The following is a 15,338-nucleotide window of genomic DNA, read 5'->3' on the forward strand; positions in this document are numbered from 1 at the left end:
GGCTCAGAGACTTTTGGCCACAGGAGACGCAGCTCATCTGCAGCCCTGCGCTCTCCAGGGAGGCTGTCTCAGCTCTGGAGAAGGGATTTGGCACCATTCTGGAGCCCACCTGCCCACCGTGCAAAGCAGCTGCCTGGGCCAGGGGACCCTGAGCGACAAGGGCTCTCTGTGGGCTCCCTCACAGGCCAGAAATGGCATCAGAAAGCCACCAACTGTCCCCAGAGCACACTTCTGGAAAAAGCTGGAAAGGCTTCACCGCCCAGCAGTTCCTGCACTGCCCCAGCCGCCCCTGCACACAGCGATTCGGGCTCGGGGGGCTCGGTCCGGGGTGCAGCAGGGACCCCCTGGAGCAGCCCTGCACCCACCGGCCACGGTGCCGGCAGCCAGCGGCACAGCCTCTGCAGCTGCAGCTCCCAGCACTGAGAACGTCCTTCCAGAATACAAATTCCTGCCTTTAAGTGCATTCCCAATGCCATCGAGCAGCCTGCCCCTCTTTATCTCCACGCTCTTTAGACAACGCTGGCTACCAGGGGAATTTGGGAATTGGCAAATTCCTTCGCCTCGTGCCTCAGTTTCCCCATCACCAAACAGTCCAGACCATACGGAGCATCTCCACAAACACGCGAGGCAGGCTCTGCCCACGGCACCGGTTAGGACTGGAGTAGTGTTGTTAGCAGGGACAGGAATAGACACACTAATTATCTGTGGCCTCTGGATGCCACCATGCTATTAAATAATTACAATAATTATCATTTGTAAAGAAGACAACCTCAGACCAAAGGAGCTTCTGCGACGAAATCCACCCCGTTCCTCCGAGCGCTCCGGAAGGACGAACGCTCCCCGCGGAGAGGGGACACAGGGAAGGGCCGGAGGTGCCATCCTCAGCCCGGCTCTGCCCGAGGGTCCCCCCGCTCCTCCCGGCCCCGCTCCTCGGGAGCGCAGCCGGCGGTCCCCGCGTCCCCGAGGGGCTCGTTCCCGTATCCCCGGGAGGGGCCGAGTGTGGAGATCCCCGTGAGCTGGCACTGAGCCCGCCGTGCCCCTCAGAGCGAGCAGCTGACACCGATGTCCCCGTATGTCCCCGTGCTGGCACAGCGGGGCCGGTGGTTACTCATACGTGTCCACCTCGTGCTCCCAAACACGAAAGCGGCTCCGCGGAGACCTCGGCCCCTCTCCCGCACCGCTGCCGGCAGCCGCAGCTCCAGCGGGGTTTGTGTGCGTTCCCGCGGGGAGGACCGGGACCGGAGCACCCCGGGAGGGACCGGAGCAGCCCGGGAGGGACCGGAGCACCCCGGGAGGGACAGGAGCACCCCGGGAGGGACCGGAGCACCCCGGGAGGGACCGGCGCATCCCCATTTCGCGGGACCGCCTGGAGCTCGCTCCCGCATCCCGGAGCCCCGGCGGCGGACGCAAGGCCTCGGGCTCGGAGCGCGGCGCCGGGAGCTGCCGGGAGCAACGTGGGCTGAATCCCTCCAGCCCCGGCCGGCGTCACCGCGGCGCGCGGTACCGAAAGTGACATCCCTGGATCTGCGTGTGCGTGTGTCACCCGGCACAGCCCCGGCTGACGGACGCGTTCCTAACGAGGGGGAGCGGAGATGAGCCCGCCTGGCCGCTCCCCAGAGCGGCTCCAGCACGCAGCGACCCCGGAGAGCGGCGGGGCCACGGGCCGGGGCGGACAGGGCGAGGCTGCGGCAGCGCTGCAAGACGTGGGGGTCCTCGGCCCCTCTAACACAGCGGCTCCCACCACAGATGCACCTCCATAGGCTACACACCGTGCCACCGTTCCAGCACGGCTGTGTCCCCCAGAGACCCCCGCCACGGCAACCGGCGGCCACCTCGGTGCGGGGTGCCCAGCGCAGGGGGCTCGGTGCGCGGTGCTCGGCGCACGGTGCCTGCCGTAGGATGCTCGGTGCGCGGTGCCACGGTCCCCGCGCCTCCAGCTCTTCCCCGGGCAGCTCCTGCTCGCGGGCAGCAAAGGAGAGGAGGACAGGGAGGTGCCGCGACCCCCGGGGATCCGGGGACACCGAGGATCCCCCTCGCCAGCCCAGCTCGGTTCGTCGCCCTGGCCCCGCCGGCCCCCGCGCATCCCGCGGGCCGAGGGTACTCGCGCCGCTCCCGAGCCCCCGAGGTTCCCGCACCGCCGCGCAGTCCCGGGTTCGGGGCTCCCCGCACCGTGTCGCCTCTCCCGGCCCCGGGGTTCCCACGCCCCGGCTGCGGAGCCGCCCGAGGTCCCGGTACCGGCCGGCATCGCAGGGCCGATGCTCGCAGCACCCGGTCCGGCCGCCGCCCCTCTCCCCGGCCGAGCCTCCTCCCCATCCCGCCCGGTACCTGGTGCTCGGCGGCGGCGGCGCGGGTCCGGCAGCGGCGGGCGCGGGGCTCGGCGGGGCGGGGCGGGGCGGCGCGCGCTCTCCGGTACCGGGGCGGAGCCGGCGGGGGCGGAGCGGGGCGGGGGGCGGAGCCCCGCGATGGAGGAGCGCGCCCGGGAGCCGAGCCCCGGAGCCCCGGAGGAGCCGCGGTGCCGGCACCGGGAGAGCGCCGCTCGGGCGCTGCGGTGGCTGCGAGCCCCGGTCCCGCGGGCTCCCGGCCTGCCGGTGCTGCTGCGCGGGGCAGCGCTCGGCGGGGCGGCCGCGGGGCTGTGGCACCGCATGGATTCCCGAAAAACCGCCAGCTGTCGGGGTTTGATCCGTTTGCTTCGCACAAGAGAATTCCCTGCAATCCCCTCGTAGCCAGGGCTGGCCGAGGGAGCGCGTTGCTTCCCCGCGGCAGCTCTCGGTGGGCTGCTCCCCATCCCGAGGGGCTCCCGGAGCCCTCGGTCACCGGCAGCAGCCACATCCCTCCCCGAACAGTCCGCTTTGGCGTGCACGCCGCTGGCGAGGTCCGGCCGGGGGCTGCAATGGGGCTCCGTCTCCGCCGGAATTCCGGAGGAAGCTCCGGCAGTGCCGGAAGGTGCCCGCGGATGGGCAGCGGTGCCCAGCGCCCGGTGCCGCCCTCACAGGGCTCACGGCAGTCTCTGGGGATGGGCTGGCACCTGAAGCCACCCACAGAGCTCCGTCAGTGACACCGGGGCACGGCAGGGCCATCACTCCTCCTGAGCATGCATTATCCCAGAAACAGCTGCCCTTTCCCACCGTTTCCAGCCTCGGATGTATCTCTGGGACAGCTTTCCGGGCAGCATCCCGCTCGTGCACGCTCTACTTGTCTTGCTACAAAGCTGGGAGCCTCCTGGAGTGGAGCTGAGGGCTCTGTTTGGGACCCTTCACTGGAGGCGCTCCAGAAGGAACCTGTTTGCCATTTTCAAAATGCCTTTTCATCCAGAGATGGCCTTAAATTATCTGAAAAATGACAGAGGTGCTTCAGCACCACTCTGTAATTACACCTGCATCCCCCTGGCATCATGGTGAGCGCAGGAGCCATCCCGTCCCTGGAGTGATACACAGTCTGGGAACTGGACGTGAAGGGGCCAGGAGGTCTGGGGAGCTGGGGAAGAAGGGATCAGGGTCCAGCGGGGGCTCTGGGTCACGAACTGGCTGGAGGAGCAAGGACAGTGTCCTGTTCCATGGTGTCAGGGCCTGACCAGCCCCTCTCCCCAGAGTCACTACGTGGCCTGCATGGCCGCCATCCTGAGCCAGATGGACAAGGACCACTACAGCACCTACATCCAGGCGTTCCCCTCCCGGCCAGAGCTGATGGTGAGTGCTGTCCCCCGGCAACACCAGCACCTCCCTCACAGCATCCCCGGAGGGCACTGCAGTCCAGCACAGCTCCTGACATCTCTCCCTCCCTTGCAGGACTTCCTCATGGAGACTTTTATCCTTTTCAAGGATCTGATTGGGAAGACGGTGTATCCCGGTGACTGGGTGGTGATGAACATGGTGCAGAACCGGTGAGGGGCTGCGGAGGGACCCGCAGGGGGATGCTGGGGAGGGTGTGAGCGCCTGGGATGCCTCGGGGCAGGCGGGCACTGAAGCACGGCTCCGGACATGCGGGACTGGTGTGATGGACACGGTTTGTCAGCGCTGAATGGGCACAGAGGAGCTGCCCCCCTCTTTGTGATGATGGTGGGCACACCGGGCTGGGCAGTGGGCACGCCCGTGCTGCCCTCACTCGGTGCCCGTGCTCACTCGCCCCAGGGAATTCCTGCGTGCCATCAACCAGTTTGCCACGACCTTAACCGAGATGTTCCTGAGCAACAGCAACTTCGAGCTGCAGGTGGGTGCGAGCTGCCTCAGTCCTGCTTTGGGCCAGGTGGGTCAGGAGAGGACCCAGGTCACCGTGCCCACCCAGCCTGGCACTCATCCCTGTGCTTCCACTGCAGCTTTGGAACAACTATTTCCACCTGGCCGTGGCTTTCCTCACTCAGGACTCTCTGCAGCTGGAGAACTTCTCCCCAGCTAAAAGAAACAGTATTCTGGCCAAGTGAGTCCCCACCCGCCGTGCCCCGGGCTGCCACCTCGCCACGAGGTCAGGGGTTTTGGGATGAGCCAGCCGGGCTGCAGAGCGGTGCTGACTGGCCTCTGTCCCGGCAGGTACGGGGACATGAGAGCCACGATCGGAGCATCCATCCGGGACATGTGGTACAGCCTCGGTGAGCCACGCTGTGCAGCGGTGGGGGATTTTTGGGTCTCTGTGGGCTGATGTCCATCATCACCGTGCCCAGGGCGGGTGTGGGGAGCAGGGTTTTGCTGGTTTGGGCATGGGAACCTGCACGGGTGTGGATCTGCCCCCATGCCCTCCCTGTCCTCCCAGGCCAGCGCAAGATCGAGTTTATCCCGGGCATGGTGGGTCCCATCCTGGAGATGACGCTGGTGCCGGAGCTGGAGCTGCGCAAGTCCACCATCCCCATCTTCTTCGACATGATGCTCTGCGAGCACCGGCTCACCGGGAGCTTCAGCCGGGTGAGAGCCAAGGCTGCTGCTGGGGGAGCAGGATGGGGTGGGAACCACCCACACCACGGGAGTGGCATGGCCTGGGAGCGGGGACGGGAACCGTCTCTTTAGGATGGTCTCTGGGGAGGGGCTGCTCCAAGCTCAGCCCATCTTCATCCCCGCTCTGCAGTTTGAGGATGAGATCCTGCGCAGGCTGGACAGCGAGGTGGAGGGCGGCCGGGGGGACGAGCAGTACATGCAGCTTTTCAAGAGCATGTGAGTGTGCAGTGACATCCCTGTCCCTTCTCCCCAGGGCACAGCCCTTTGCTGTCACCATTCCCTGCCATCCCACTCCTCCTCATGCTGTGCCTTGGCCCGGAAGGTGCCACGGGGGGAAAGGGACCAGTGAGGAGGAAGGCTGATGCCTGAGCACCATTGTGTGCCCTCTGCACAGCTCTGCTGCCCCAGCCAGCCTGCCCCAGCTGTTTCCTCTGCCCCCGGAGATGCTCCTGACCCCGGTGATGCCCCTGCCCTAGGAATTACCCTGTGCCTTAAGTGATACCCCTGCCCTGGGTGATGCCACTGCCCCAGGTGTTATCTCTGCCCCAGGAATCACTCCTCTCCTGGGTGATGCCACTGCCCCAGGTGTTATCTCTGCCCCAGGAATCACTCCTATCCTGGGTGATGCCCCTGCTCTGCCCAGGCTTTGTCCCTGCCCTTTGGTGATGAGCAGGGCCGGTGGTGGGAGCACTGCAGAGCTGGCTGTGCAGTGGGACCTGTGGCCCCCTCTCTTCCCCAGCCTGCTGAGCTGCTGCCAGAGCCACCCCGAGCTGGCCAAGCCTGGAGAGGACTTCGTGAGGCTGGTGAGTGAACTCCTGGAGCGGCTCCTGGACTACCGGGCTGTCATGAATGACGAGAACAAGACCTACAGCATGAGCTGCACCGTCAACCTCCTGGTGAGCACTTGTGCCCTGCTCCAGCTCCCTGAGGCTGGCAGGGCTCATCCCCATGTCCCCAGCTCCCTGGGGTGACCAGGGTTTGTTCCCTTGCTCCCCAAGTCCCCACGGTGCCCCTGGCACAGCAGAGAGGGCTGCACATGGTGCCGGAGCTGTGGCCAACCCCATCCCTGTGTGGGCCAGCACCATGACCCAGAGGGTGCCATGTGCCCCTAGGGCCACTCAAACAGCCTCGTCTGCCTTTCCACAGAACTTCTACAAGGAGATTGACCGCCAGGCCATGTACATCAGGTGAGCAGAGCCCTGGGAACACCAGCAGCACCTGGGGTGGGGGGTCCTGAGCATTCCCAGCGGGATGGGGTTGGCAGAGTGGCCTGGGGGCGGGATGATGCTGCTCTCTGCCCAAACTGTTCTGTCATGCCCCACACACGGGACCACCGCTCCCCACGCACGGCTCTGTCACTCCCAGGTACCTGTACAAGCTGAAGGACCTGCACATCAGCTACGAGAACTACACGGAGGGAGCCTACACGCTGCTGCTGCATGCCCGGCTGCTCGCGGTGGGCACTCGGGGGGCTGGGAGAGTGGGCAGCCCTGTGTGGGCTTGGTGTGACAGGTCCCTGCTCCCTTGTGCAGTGGTCAGAGGAGCTGAACGCAGCCCCAGTGCCAGGCCCACACGGCCTCCACCTGCACACTCAGCGCCAGCTGAAGGAGGCTCTGTACAACCAGATCATTGAATACTTCGACCAGGGCAAGGTGAGTGTGGCCACCTCCAGACCCTGCAGCCTCTGAAACCCTGCTGGAGGGCGATGGGCTGGCTTAGGGTAAGCCTGGCCCCCTTGCCACCACTCCCCCCTGTTCCAAGCTCCCAGACCCCATTCTCAGCACAGCCTCTCACTCCCCAGTGCTGCAGAAGGGCTGGAGCTGCTCTGCAGTGAGCCTGGGCTGAGTGGTTCACCCCACAGCCACTGTCCTTCATCCCATCCCTATCCCATCCCTATCCCATCCCTATCCCATCCCATCCCATCCCATCCCACCCCACCCCACCCCATCCCACCCCACCCCATCCCACCCCACCCCATCCCATCCCATCCCATCCCATCCCATCCCATCCCATCCCATCCCATCCCATCCCATCCCATCCCATCCCATCCCATCCCATCCCATCCCATCCCATCCCATCCCATCCCATCCCATCCCATCCCATCCCATCCCTATCCCATCCCTATCCTATCCCATCCCATCCTATTGCAGTCCTTGTGCTGCCAGGGGCTGACAGCTCAGACATCTCAGGACAGAGGCTTGCTGGGGTGGGCTGGGGGGCTCCATGGCTGGAGATGGTGGGAAGCCCAGTCCTTCTGTTGCCCACTGGACCACCAGTCCCCACAGGAGAGCCCTCTCCCCATCCTCACAGGGGGCAGGGGTGCAAGTGCCCCCACAGGCAGGGTGGTGTCTGCAGGAAATCCCTGATGCCCCCTTCCCCAGTTCACCCTGCACCGGGGGGCCCTGCCTGACCCCTCCCTTCCCCAGATGTGGGAGGAGGCCATCCACATCTGCAAGGAGCTGGCGGAGCAGTACGAGAGCCACGTGTTTGACTACGAAATGCTGAGTGACATCCTGGTGGGTGCCCAGGCTGGGCTGAGGGTGCTGCTGGCAGGGCAGCATGGCAGGGATGAGCTGGGGGGAATGGGCAGACCCCATCCTGTCCTCATCCTGCCCCTCTCCTCTGCAGCAACGAGAAGCCAAGTTCTATGAGAAGATCCTGAAGGTGCTGCGGCCCAGCCCGGATTATTTTGCCGTGGGGTACTACGGGCAGGGCTTCCCCACCTTCCTCCGGGTAAGCAGAACCAGGAGCAGCTCCACAGCTGCCACCTCGGTACCCGAGGAAACCAAATCCTCACTGGTCTCCAGCTGGATGTGGACTGTCATCATCCTGCTCCTTACCCAGCATCTCTCCCATCCACGTCTGGGCTGGAGAGGAACGTGTGAGAGAGCTCAGATGGTTTACACAGGTCCAGCCACTCTCCCCCATCCACCCATGCTGCCACACCCTTGTAGAAGCCACCGAATTTTCAGGCAGGATTTGTCCTTAGTGACATTGCTTGGCTGGCACCAATCCTGATTCTCTACGTGCCTTCTTTATTTTCCCTTTAGTTCCTGGGTTTGGGGAGATGCTGTTTTTCTAGAGAGGGGTGAGTCCTGTTTAGCAGGGGGCTCAGCCTTGTCAGCACCGGTCAGTGCTCTGGGGCTCGCCAGCCCCGCTCTGTGGCACAGGGATGAGCTGTCACCTTCCTACCCTGCAGAACAAGGTCTTCATCTACCGTGGCAAGGAGTACGAGCGGCGTGAGGACTTTGAGATGCAGCTGCTGAGCCCCTTCCCCAATGCTGAGAAGCTGAAGAGCACATCTCCCCCTGGCCAGGAGATCACCGCCTCGCCAGGGCAGTGTATCCTCTGCGCACAGGGACGGGGCTGGGAGGGTGGCTTGGTCTCTGTCCATCACTCTCCATGTGGGAATTCCTTACGTGCCTCTCTGTAGCCCTGGGGTTCACCCCTCAGGGCTCTGGAGCCCCTCTCCCCAGCAGCCCTGTCCTCCAGTGTGTGCCTGTGGCTCCTTCACTCCCACAGACATCCAGTGCTTCACCGTGCAGCCGGCAGAGGAAGCCAAGGTCCGGCTCAGGGGCCGGAGCATCCCGGAGCAGATCACCAAGTGAGTGTCCAGCACAGGGAGCCCCTGCTCTGCTCCCTGTGGGTGGGACACAGTGAGGGTCCTGTCCCATTTCTGCCCCTTCCCTCCCCACAGCTTCTACAAAGCCAACCACATCCAGCGGTTCAGCTACTCACGGCCTTTCAAGAGGGGCCCGAATGATCCCGACAATGAATTTGCAGTGAGTGCTGGGAGGAGCTGCCAGGACCCCCAGCTGGGAGGGACAGGGTCAGCTAAGGGTCCAGAGGAGAGACAGGGGATCCCCGGTCCTGGGATGGGGAAGGTGATGTCCTGATGGTCCTGTCCTGATGGAGGTGGGAGCTCCCCATGCCATGGGACAGCCAGGGGTGACCCAGTGTGACAGGAGGAGGGTGGGGAGTGAGTGCTGCTCTTCCCACAGAACATGTGGATTGAGCGGACAACCTTCAGGACAGCCTATCCCCTGCCCGGCATCCTGCGCTGGTTCGTTGTGACCTCCACTGAAACGGTGAGGAGGGGGCTGGGGGGCAGCAGGGCCCTCCCAGGATCCTGATGGATCCCAGCCCTGCCAGGAGCTCAAGCTGGGCCATGGGGAGCGTGTCCTGCCTGTGCCACGCTCCGTGGGCAGCAGGGACAGTGTGTGGGGAGCAGCAGAGGCGCTGGAGGGGTGTCAGCAACTGCTGCCACGGCTCTGTGCGTGGGCTTTGTTCCTCTGTCAGAGGCAGGGGCTTGGCCAACATCCAGGGAGCCTCAGGAGGCACGGCAGTGGAGATGTGATGTGCCCTGCTGGGCTGTCACAGGATGTCCTGGCTGGGCTGTCACGGGATGCTGCGGGCACAAGGATGTATGGCTGCATGAGTGCTGCACGTGTGTCTGCCGTGGTGCTCAGGCTGTGCACACCACTGCAGCACAGCTGCACCCCCAGAGTGACACCAGTGGTTAGGCAGGTTTCCTGTAGCCCCCCTGTGCCCATGGGATTGATCCTGTGCTGGGAGCAGGGACCAGCATGGCCAGCACATCCCCATGAGCTCTCACTCAGCCCCAGGCACCCAGTGCCAGGGGTCTGAGGGGCTTCATGGGGCGAGATGTGCAGCCCCAGGGGTCCCTCCTGCCGGGCTGGGGAGAGCCCACCCTGCCAGCCTTAACAAGGAGGGGCAGGTGGCTGTGCCAGCAAGTGTTGAGCCCTCCCTGCACACAGATCATCATCTCCCCCCTGGAAAACGCCATTGAGACCATGATGAAAACCAATGAGAAAATCATGAGCGAGATCAACCGGCACCAGAACGACCCCAGCCTGCCCATCAACCCTCTCTCCATGCTGCTCAACGGCATCGTGGACCCCGCAGTCATGGGCGGCTTTGCCAAGTATGAGAAGGTGAGGACACGCAGGGGCTGTGTCAGGGCCGGCTGGGCACACCCAGGACTAGCCCTGGCACCGCTCTGCCATCCCTGGCCCGTGTGGGACTGAGGAAGGGTCGTTGCAGGCGTTTTTCCAGGAGCCCTACATGCAGGAGCACCCTGAGGACGCAGGGAACATCGAGAAGCTGAAGGACCTGATCGCCTGGCAGGTACCAGGTGCAGCAGCCCTCTGGCAGGGACAGCTGCCCCCGGTGTCCGCTGTCCCTCCCATCCCAGGGAGCCCCACGAGTCCCTGTTCTCCCACAGATCCCGCTGCTGGCAGAGGGAATCCGGATCCATGGGCAGAAGGTGACAGAGGACCTGCGGCCCTTCCACGAGCGCATGGAGCAGTGCTTTGAGCAGCTGCGGGCCAAGGTGGAGAGTCAGTACGGGGTGCGCGAGATGGTGAGTGCCACACGGTGGGCACGGGGCAGCCACGGCTGGGGGTCACAGACAGTGCCTGGCACCATGGGGGTGACACTGGACAAGCCAATGCAGGTGTGGGGCAGCAGGGAGCAGCTGGCTGAGGCCACAGTTCCTGTGGGGCAGGAACAGAGTGAGGAGCACTGGGCATGGGGGACCTCAGGGTCCCTGTCTGCCCTGGGAGGTGGAACAGCCCTTCTGGGGGTGGCTGGCGCTGGCACAGAAGCAGGACTGGTTAGAGGGGATACAATTTAACATCACAGTCACCCCAGGACAAGAGGGCACTAGGGATGGGCTGGGGAGGCTCTGCCCTCTCACCCCTCCTGGCTGTCTCAGATGTTCTTTGAGGACCGGCGGAGCGGCCGACCCCGGTCCATAGCCTGGGTACCTGACTGGGACCAGCTGAGCCACACTGGAGCCAGGCAAGTGCTGCAGGGGGGAGTGCACCTCTCACTGCCCTCAGCCCTCCCTGCTGAGCCTTTCTCACTCTAGCCCAGGTGCTTTTCTCTCACCTCCCAAGTCCTTTGCCCTTCCACCTTCCCTTTATGCCAAGTGCATCTCAGGGCTCCGTCCTGCCAGGCCACCATGGTGGCCCTGTCCCTATGGGGGGCATGGAGAAGAGACACCCCTGGCTCACCTGGACACTGCTGTCACCTGAGCCATCCACTCTAGTCCCCCAACCCTTCCCTGCTGAGCTCTGCTGTAGATGGAGCCTGGCTGAGTGCACCCAGTGATGCTCCAGCTGGTCCATGGCATAGCCCTGGACTCCTCCTTCCCCTGCTGCCTCTCACCTGTCCCAGTCACCCCACAGCACGGAGGCACCCCCAACCCCAAAGCCGGCCCCCCGCCCCTCTGAGAGCGAGGACCACAGGACCGAGCGCAAGGAGAACCGCGCCAGCTCCATCTTCGGGCCCTGGCGGCAGGACCCACGCCAGTCCATCTCAGAGCTGCCAGAGCCCAAGGTGATGCTCAGCACAGCCCTGGTGCCTCCCTGGGGCCCTGCTCACACTCCCCTGGGTGTCCTGCTGCACCCAGAGCCCCCAGCCCAGATGGGACCCCTCGAGGGGCTGGTAGCAACCCCTGCTGCAGGGAGGGCAGGAACAGGGGCTGGATGGGCACAAGGCTGGAGACCCAGGGCTGCAGGGGCTGCCATCCAGCCTGGCCCTCCAAGGTGCTGAGCCTTCCTTCTGTGCCCCAGGACAAGAAGTGGAGACTCTCCTGCAACATGAGCTTGAGCAGCCTGAGCGCTGATGGGAAACAGCCCCCGCCAAGCCAAGCTGCTGCCGACGCTCAGCCCAGTGCTGCAGGTACAACCTGCCAGGCCACCTTCCTGAGAGTCCCTACAGCCCCACGAGCAGGGCTGTGCCCTCCCACACCACCCCCGGCACAGGTCCCCTCACCCTCTTGTGGTGGCACAGAGGGAACACAGGGACATCCCCTGCTGAACGCTCCCTGCGGGGCTGCAGCCATTGCTCCTGGACCTTGTGCCGCTGGGTCTCGGTGCCAAGAGCTGTTCCTGGTGGGAGCCAGCCCCCTGCTTCTGGCTGGGCTCACAGCCCATGGCACCTTTGTCTCCTCCGCCCAGCACTGCCATGCTCCCCTAGGCGGGAATGCTGGCACTGACAGCCCTGGGGACTTACAGCCCTGGGCACACCGATGGGCCCTATGCACCCCCAGGCTGGCTGAGCCTCCATCCCACCTCTCCTGTCTGCACAGGCTCATCCCTGTCTCCCACTGGCTTTGGTGGCCGTGTGAAGAGTGCCAGCAAGCTCCCACCACTGCCCCGCAAGTTCAACCCTGCGGTGTACGAGACATTCCTGGAGCAGAGTGATGCTGCAGCAGGACGGAAGGTACTGGAGGGGAGGCACTGGCTGGCCCTGGCCTCCATTCCCACCACCCCTCACATCCCTCTCTGCTCACAGGCATCCACATCCCCGACAGTGGATGGCAACAAAAGCCTCAAGTCACCACCGCTGCCGCCACCCAAGTCCAGGCGACTGTCACAGCTCTGACCTGATGCCACCTGCAGCTGCACTGTCTGCAGGGGCCACCCCTGCCCAGAGTGCCCCTGTGCCCAGCCAGCTGCCCAACTCACAGCCCTGCTTGATTCTCACCTGCTGGAGCACCTCCTGCAGTACTGACACCCAGAGCATCCCACATGGCCATGGGAGTCTCTGTGTGCACCAGGCACTGCCACTCCGTGTCCTGCCAGCTTTGGCTATTGCCATCCTCCAGGTGTTCCCAGAGGCTGGGACCCACCTGGCCCTGGATGCTTCCTATGCCACTGGAGCCATACTGAGCTCCCACACATGCAGCCCCTCCCAGCCATGAGGACATCCCTCCCTCCACACGAGCTGCCCACGGACTGTGCCAGTGGCAGCGAGCCAGAGACTTCCCCAGTGGCGCTTCCATGTGATTCCTGCTCCCTGCTGGTGGGACAGCTCCCATCCCTTGGCTGCCCACCCCATCCTGCAGCACCAGGACACACAGGAGACAGCCAGGTGTGCACACAGGCCATGGCAGCCTCATACTCTGTAGTGCCACCTCTCCTGTCCACATCTGCCACCTGGCAGGTGTCACTGCCCTGACTGGCCATGCCACGCTCAGCTCCTGCCTCTGCACTGCAGCCACGGCTAATAAAGGGTAAATGAATCAGCCGAGCACCTGCGTGGAGCTGAGCACCTGTGTGAGCCCCAGCAGCCACCCCTGCTTGCCCACAGCCCACCCAGGGGCTCACACCCAGCTGGCACCACCCCAAAGCACAGGGACTCCAGGGAGTCCAGTGGTCACTTCCCAAGCCAGGCTGGGCTGGCCGGACACAGGGAGGGGACTCTCTGCTCAGCCCCTGAGCTGGCACAGGGCTCTTTATTCAGGTGGGCTCAGTTGTATTTACAGTCTGTTACAGGGGGACCTGGACCTGTAACCAGGGGCTGGGGAGGGCAGAGGCTGCCTGCAGCTGGGAGCTGCCATCAGCAGGTTCTGGTCTATGGGGTAGAGTGGGATCAGCTCCTGAGGCAAGGGCTGAGGGAGAGACACGGAGAGAGGGCGCCTCGTGTCACGAACATGGGGCCTGGGAGCGGTCAGGCTGCGCTGGGGCCGGGCTCTCCCCGCATTCCCATTCTGCTGCCTGCCCAGATCCTCACAGAGGGTTGGCCGAGGAGGCTGCCAGGCGCTTCCCAATGTAGATCCTGGATTGGAGAGAGTGACTGTGAGGCACTGGCACAGGGGGCTGGGCCCCAGCAAGCCAAGAGCAAGGGGAGATGGCAGCAGACCACTGCAGCTGCTGGGAGCAGTGGTGCATGACAGCACCCCAGGATGAGCAGCCCAAATGCAGGAGTGTTCCCTCCTCCCCCAGTCCCAGGGTGAGACCCTCCAGACACTCCCCCAGCCCCATGCTGAGAGCCACAGACACTCACCCAAGCCCCAGGGTCAGCAGGTGGCTGAGCAGGAGTGAGGGGATGAAGAGCAGCAGCAGCTCCGAACTGAAAAGTCTCTTCTTCCTCCCCACTGCACCTCCCTGCAGGCTCCACAGCACTGGCTGCGGGGAGCACACAAAGGCAAATTCCCTGGGGAAAGTTCATGGTTAACAGGGACACAGGGACAGCAGGATGGGGGTCAGTAGGACGTGCTGGTCAGGGACACAGGACTTACTTTGGAGACAGGTACCGAGGGCAGCGGGTACAGGCCCAGCCCAGGGACGCTGTCAGGCGTCGCTGCCTCCACTTGGCTTCCTCTGGCACATCCCACTGGAAAGAGACAAAGGGCAGGTCAGAGCAGGGCCTGGGGGCACAGCAGGGTGTGGTGGGGGCAGCTCCCTCACCTGCCGGGGGTGGGAGCAGCCTGGTGGGGGGGGCTGGCTGTGGGCAGGCAGCACCTCACTCTCCCCTGGCTGATCACTCCCATGGCTGGCTCCATCGTCATCCCAGGCTGGGGACCCCAGCACGAGCAGGGCCCTGCAAACAGAAATCCTTGGTCACTGAAACCAGCCACGGCTCAGCAGGGCTCTGGAGCCTGGCTCCCCCTCAGGACTCACCCGTCACTGCTCTCTGTCTCCAGCTGGGCCTCCAGCAGCATCCGCTCCACATCGGTGTGGCAGGAGAATGGAGAAGGCGCCGGCTCGGGCTCGGGGCAGCCTGGGCCACACCGCAGCTCCACCCAGGAGCCTGGGGGGACTGTCAGCCCCTGCGCTGTCCCAGGCCCACCCCTGTACCCCATCCCAGCCGGGAGCCCCTGCCAGCACACCCCGCACCCCTGCCTGCAGACCGCAGGAGCACCAAGTGCAGTCCCCGACCCGGGACGTCCCATGCACCCCGGGGCTCCTCTCCCGGAACCCGCAGCTGCCTCTGCTCCCGCGGTGCTCATCAGCCCCCCGATGCCCCCACTGACCCAACCTCCGGTGCCCACCAGCCTGCCCAGGATCCCCACAGTCCCTGGCCCCCGGCGCACATCTGTCCCCCAGAAACCCCGCCTGGGCTCCCCACTGACCCGCTCCCCATCCACAGCGCACATCAACCACCCGGGACTCCCGGTCACCCCATGTGTGCACGTCAGCCCCTTGACCCGCGGGCTCCCCGCTGTCCCGAACCCCGCGGTGCCCCGTCCCGCCCGGGTCTCCCATTCTCCCAAACCCCTCGGTGCCCCGAAGCCCCCGGTTCCCCGGCCCGCTCGGGTCCCCCATTGCCCCGATCCCACCCCGGTGCCCCGGTTCCCCTCGGACCGTCGTCGCCGGCTCCCGCCATGGCCCCGCGGGTGTTCCGCGCGCAGCCCCCGCCGCTGACAGTCACGTGACGCCCGCGAGCCCCCATGTAAATAAAACCACCGGCACCGGTCTCTTAAAGGGGCGCTGGCTCCGCCCGCTTGGGCCCGCGAGCCGCAGCTCACCCGGCCGCGGGGGCGGCGGCCCCGCCGCGTTGCCTCTTTAAGCGGCGCCTACGTGCGGCGCGCGAGCAGGCGTCGGCTGCGGCGCGTGCAGACCCGCACGGAGCCGGCCCGGCCCCGCCCTCCCCCGCTGGCCC

At 65.1% G+C, this 15,338-nt stretch overlaps 2 protein-coding genes across 4 annotated transcripts in view; one reads left to right on the plus strand and one right to left on the minus strand.

Moving 5' to 3' along the window:
• Nucleotides 1–12,983, plus strand: part of LOC111929154 (dedicator of cytokinesis protein 2-like) — a 50,111-nt gene extending 37,128 nt beyond the window's left edge. The window contains exons 29-53 of the mRNA XM_086890020.1: nucleotides 3,588–3,686; nucleotides 3,786–3,880; nucleotides 4,128–4,206; nucleotides 4,313–4,413; nucleotides 4,524–4,582; nucleotides 4,744–4,892; nucleotides 5,053–5,138; nucleotides 5,662–5,818; nucleotides 6,069–6,109; nucleotides 6,288–6,378; nucleotides 6,455–6,574; nucleotides 7,349–7,438; nucleotides 7,551–7,655; nucleotides 8,122–8,263; nucleotides 8,445–8,526; nucleotides 8,620–8,704; nucleotides 8,924–9,010; nucleotides 9,701–9,877; nucleotides 9,987–10,070; nucleotides 10,168–10,305; nucleotides 10,660–10,745; nucleotides 11,135–11,285; nucleotides 11,522–11,630; nucleotides 12,040–12,173; nucleotides 12,246–12,983. Of these exons, the coding sequence (XP_086746146.1) occupies nucleotides 3,588–3,686; nucleotides 3,786–3,880; nucleotides 4,128–4,206; nucleotides 4,313–4,413; nucleotides 4,524–4,582; nucleotides 4,744–4,892; nucleotides 5,053–5,138; nucleotides 5,662–5,818; nucleotides 6,069–6,109; nucleotides 6,288–6,378; nucleotides 6,455–6,574; nucleotides 7,349–7,438; nucleotides 7,551–7,655; nucleotides 8,122–8,263; nucleotides 8,445–8,526; nucleotides 8,620–8,704; nucleotides 8,924–9,010; nucleotides 9,701–9,877; nucleotides 9,987–10,070; nucleotides 10,168–10,305; nucleotides 10,660–10,745; nucleotides 11,135–11,285; nucleotides 11,522–11,630; nucleotides 12,040–12,173; nucleotides 12,246–12,335 (2,637 nt within the window). The 3' untranslated portion in view covers nucleotides 12,336–12,983. The remainder of the gene's footprint in view (nucleotides 1–3,587; nucleotides 3,687–3,785; nucleotides 3,881–4,127; nucleotides 4,207–4,312; nucleotides 4,414–4,523; nucleotides 4,583–4,743; nucleotides 4,893–5,052; nucleotides 5,139–5,661; nucleotides 5,819–6,068; nucleotides 6,110–6,287; nucleotides 6,379–6,454; nucleotides 6,575–7,348; nucleotides 7,439–7,550; nucleotides 7,656–8,121; nucleotides 8,264–8,444; nucleotides 8,527–8,619; nucleotides 8,705–8,923; nucleotides 9,011–9,700; nucleotides 9,878–9,986; nucleotides 10,071–10,167; nucleotides 10,306–10,659; nucleotides 10,746–11,134; nucleotides 11,286–11,521; nucleotides 11,631–12,039; nucleotides 12,174–12,245) is intronic.
• Nucleotides 12,984–13,158: 175 nt separating this feature from the next.
• On the minus strand, nucleotides 13,159–15,303 carry LOC111929136 (BCL2/adenovirus E1B 19 kDa protein-interacting protein 3-like). Of its 3 annotated transcripts, none has more exons than XM_086890032.1 (6): nucleotides 15,041–15,303; nucleotides 14,357–14,486; nucleotides 14,144–14,276; nucleotides 13,975–14,069; nucleotides 13,740–13,861; nucleotides 13,159–13,511 (listed from the first exon to the last, which is right to left on the minus strand). In XM_086890032.1, the coding sequence occupies exons 1-5, from the start codon at nucleotides 15,126–15,128 to the stop codon at nucleotides 13,753–13,755; spliced, it is 555 nt and encodes a 184-aa protein (XP_086746158.1). In that variant the 5' UTR covers nucleotides 15,129–15,303; the 3' UTR covers nucleotides 13,159–13,511; nucleotides 13,740–13,752. The 3 variants fall into 3 exon arrangements, with proteins under 3 accessions (XP_086746158.1, XP_086746157.1, XP_023782415.2); XM_086890031.1 differs by having other exon boundaries at nucleotides 13,740–13,889; nucleotides 15,041–15,275; XM_023926647.2 differs by lacking the exon at nucleotides 15,041–15,303 and having other exon boundaries at nucleotides 13,740–13,889; nucleotides 14,357–14,683.
• Nucleotides 15,304–15,338: the final 35 nt, after the last annotated feature.

The sequence above is a fragment of the Cyanistes caeruleus genome, chromosome 5 (genome assembly GCF_971803275.1).
Source record: "Cyanistes caeruleus chromosome 5, bCyaCae1.hap1.1, whole genome shotgun sequence".
Taxonomy (NCBI): domain Eukaryota; kingdom Metazoa; phylum Chordata; class Aves; order Passeriformes; family Paridae; genus Cyanistes; species Cyanistes caeruleus.

Bases quoted from the DNA above. Each gene is read 5' to 3' on its own strand.
- LOC111929136 (XM_023926647.2), bottom strand. From the start codon at position 14,628: ATGGGACGTCCCGGGTCGGGGACTGCACTTGGTGCTCCTGCGGTCTGC. The intron at 14,277-14,356 runs GTGAGTCCTGAG...TTCTGTTTGCAG, and splicing joins GAGACAGAGAGCAGTGACGG to GGCCCTGCTCGTGCTGGGGT. The intron at 13,512-13,739 runs GTGAGTGTCTGT...TCTCCAATCCAG, and splicing joins CTGCTGACCCTGGGGCTTGG to GATCTACATTGGGAAGCGCC.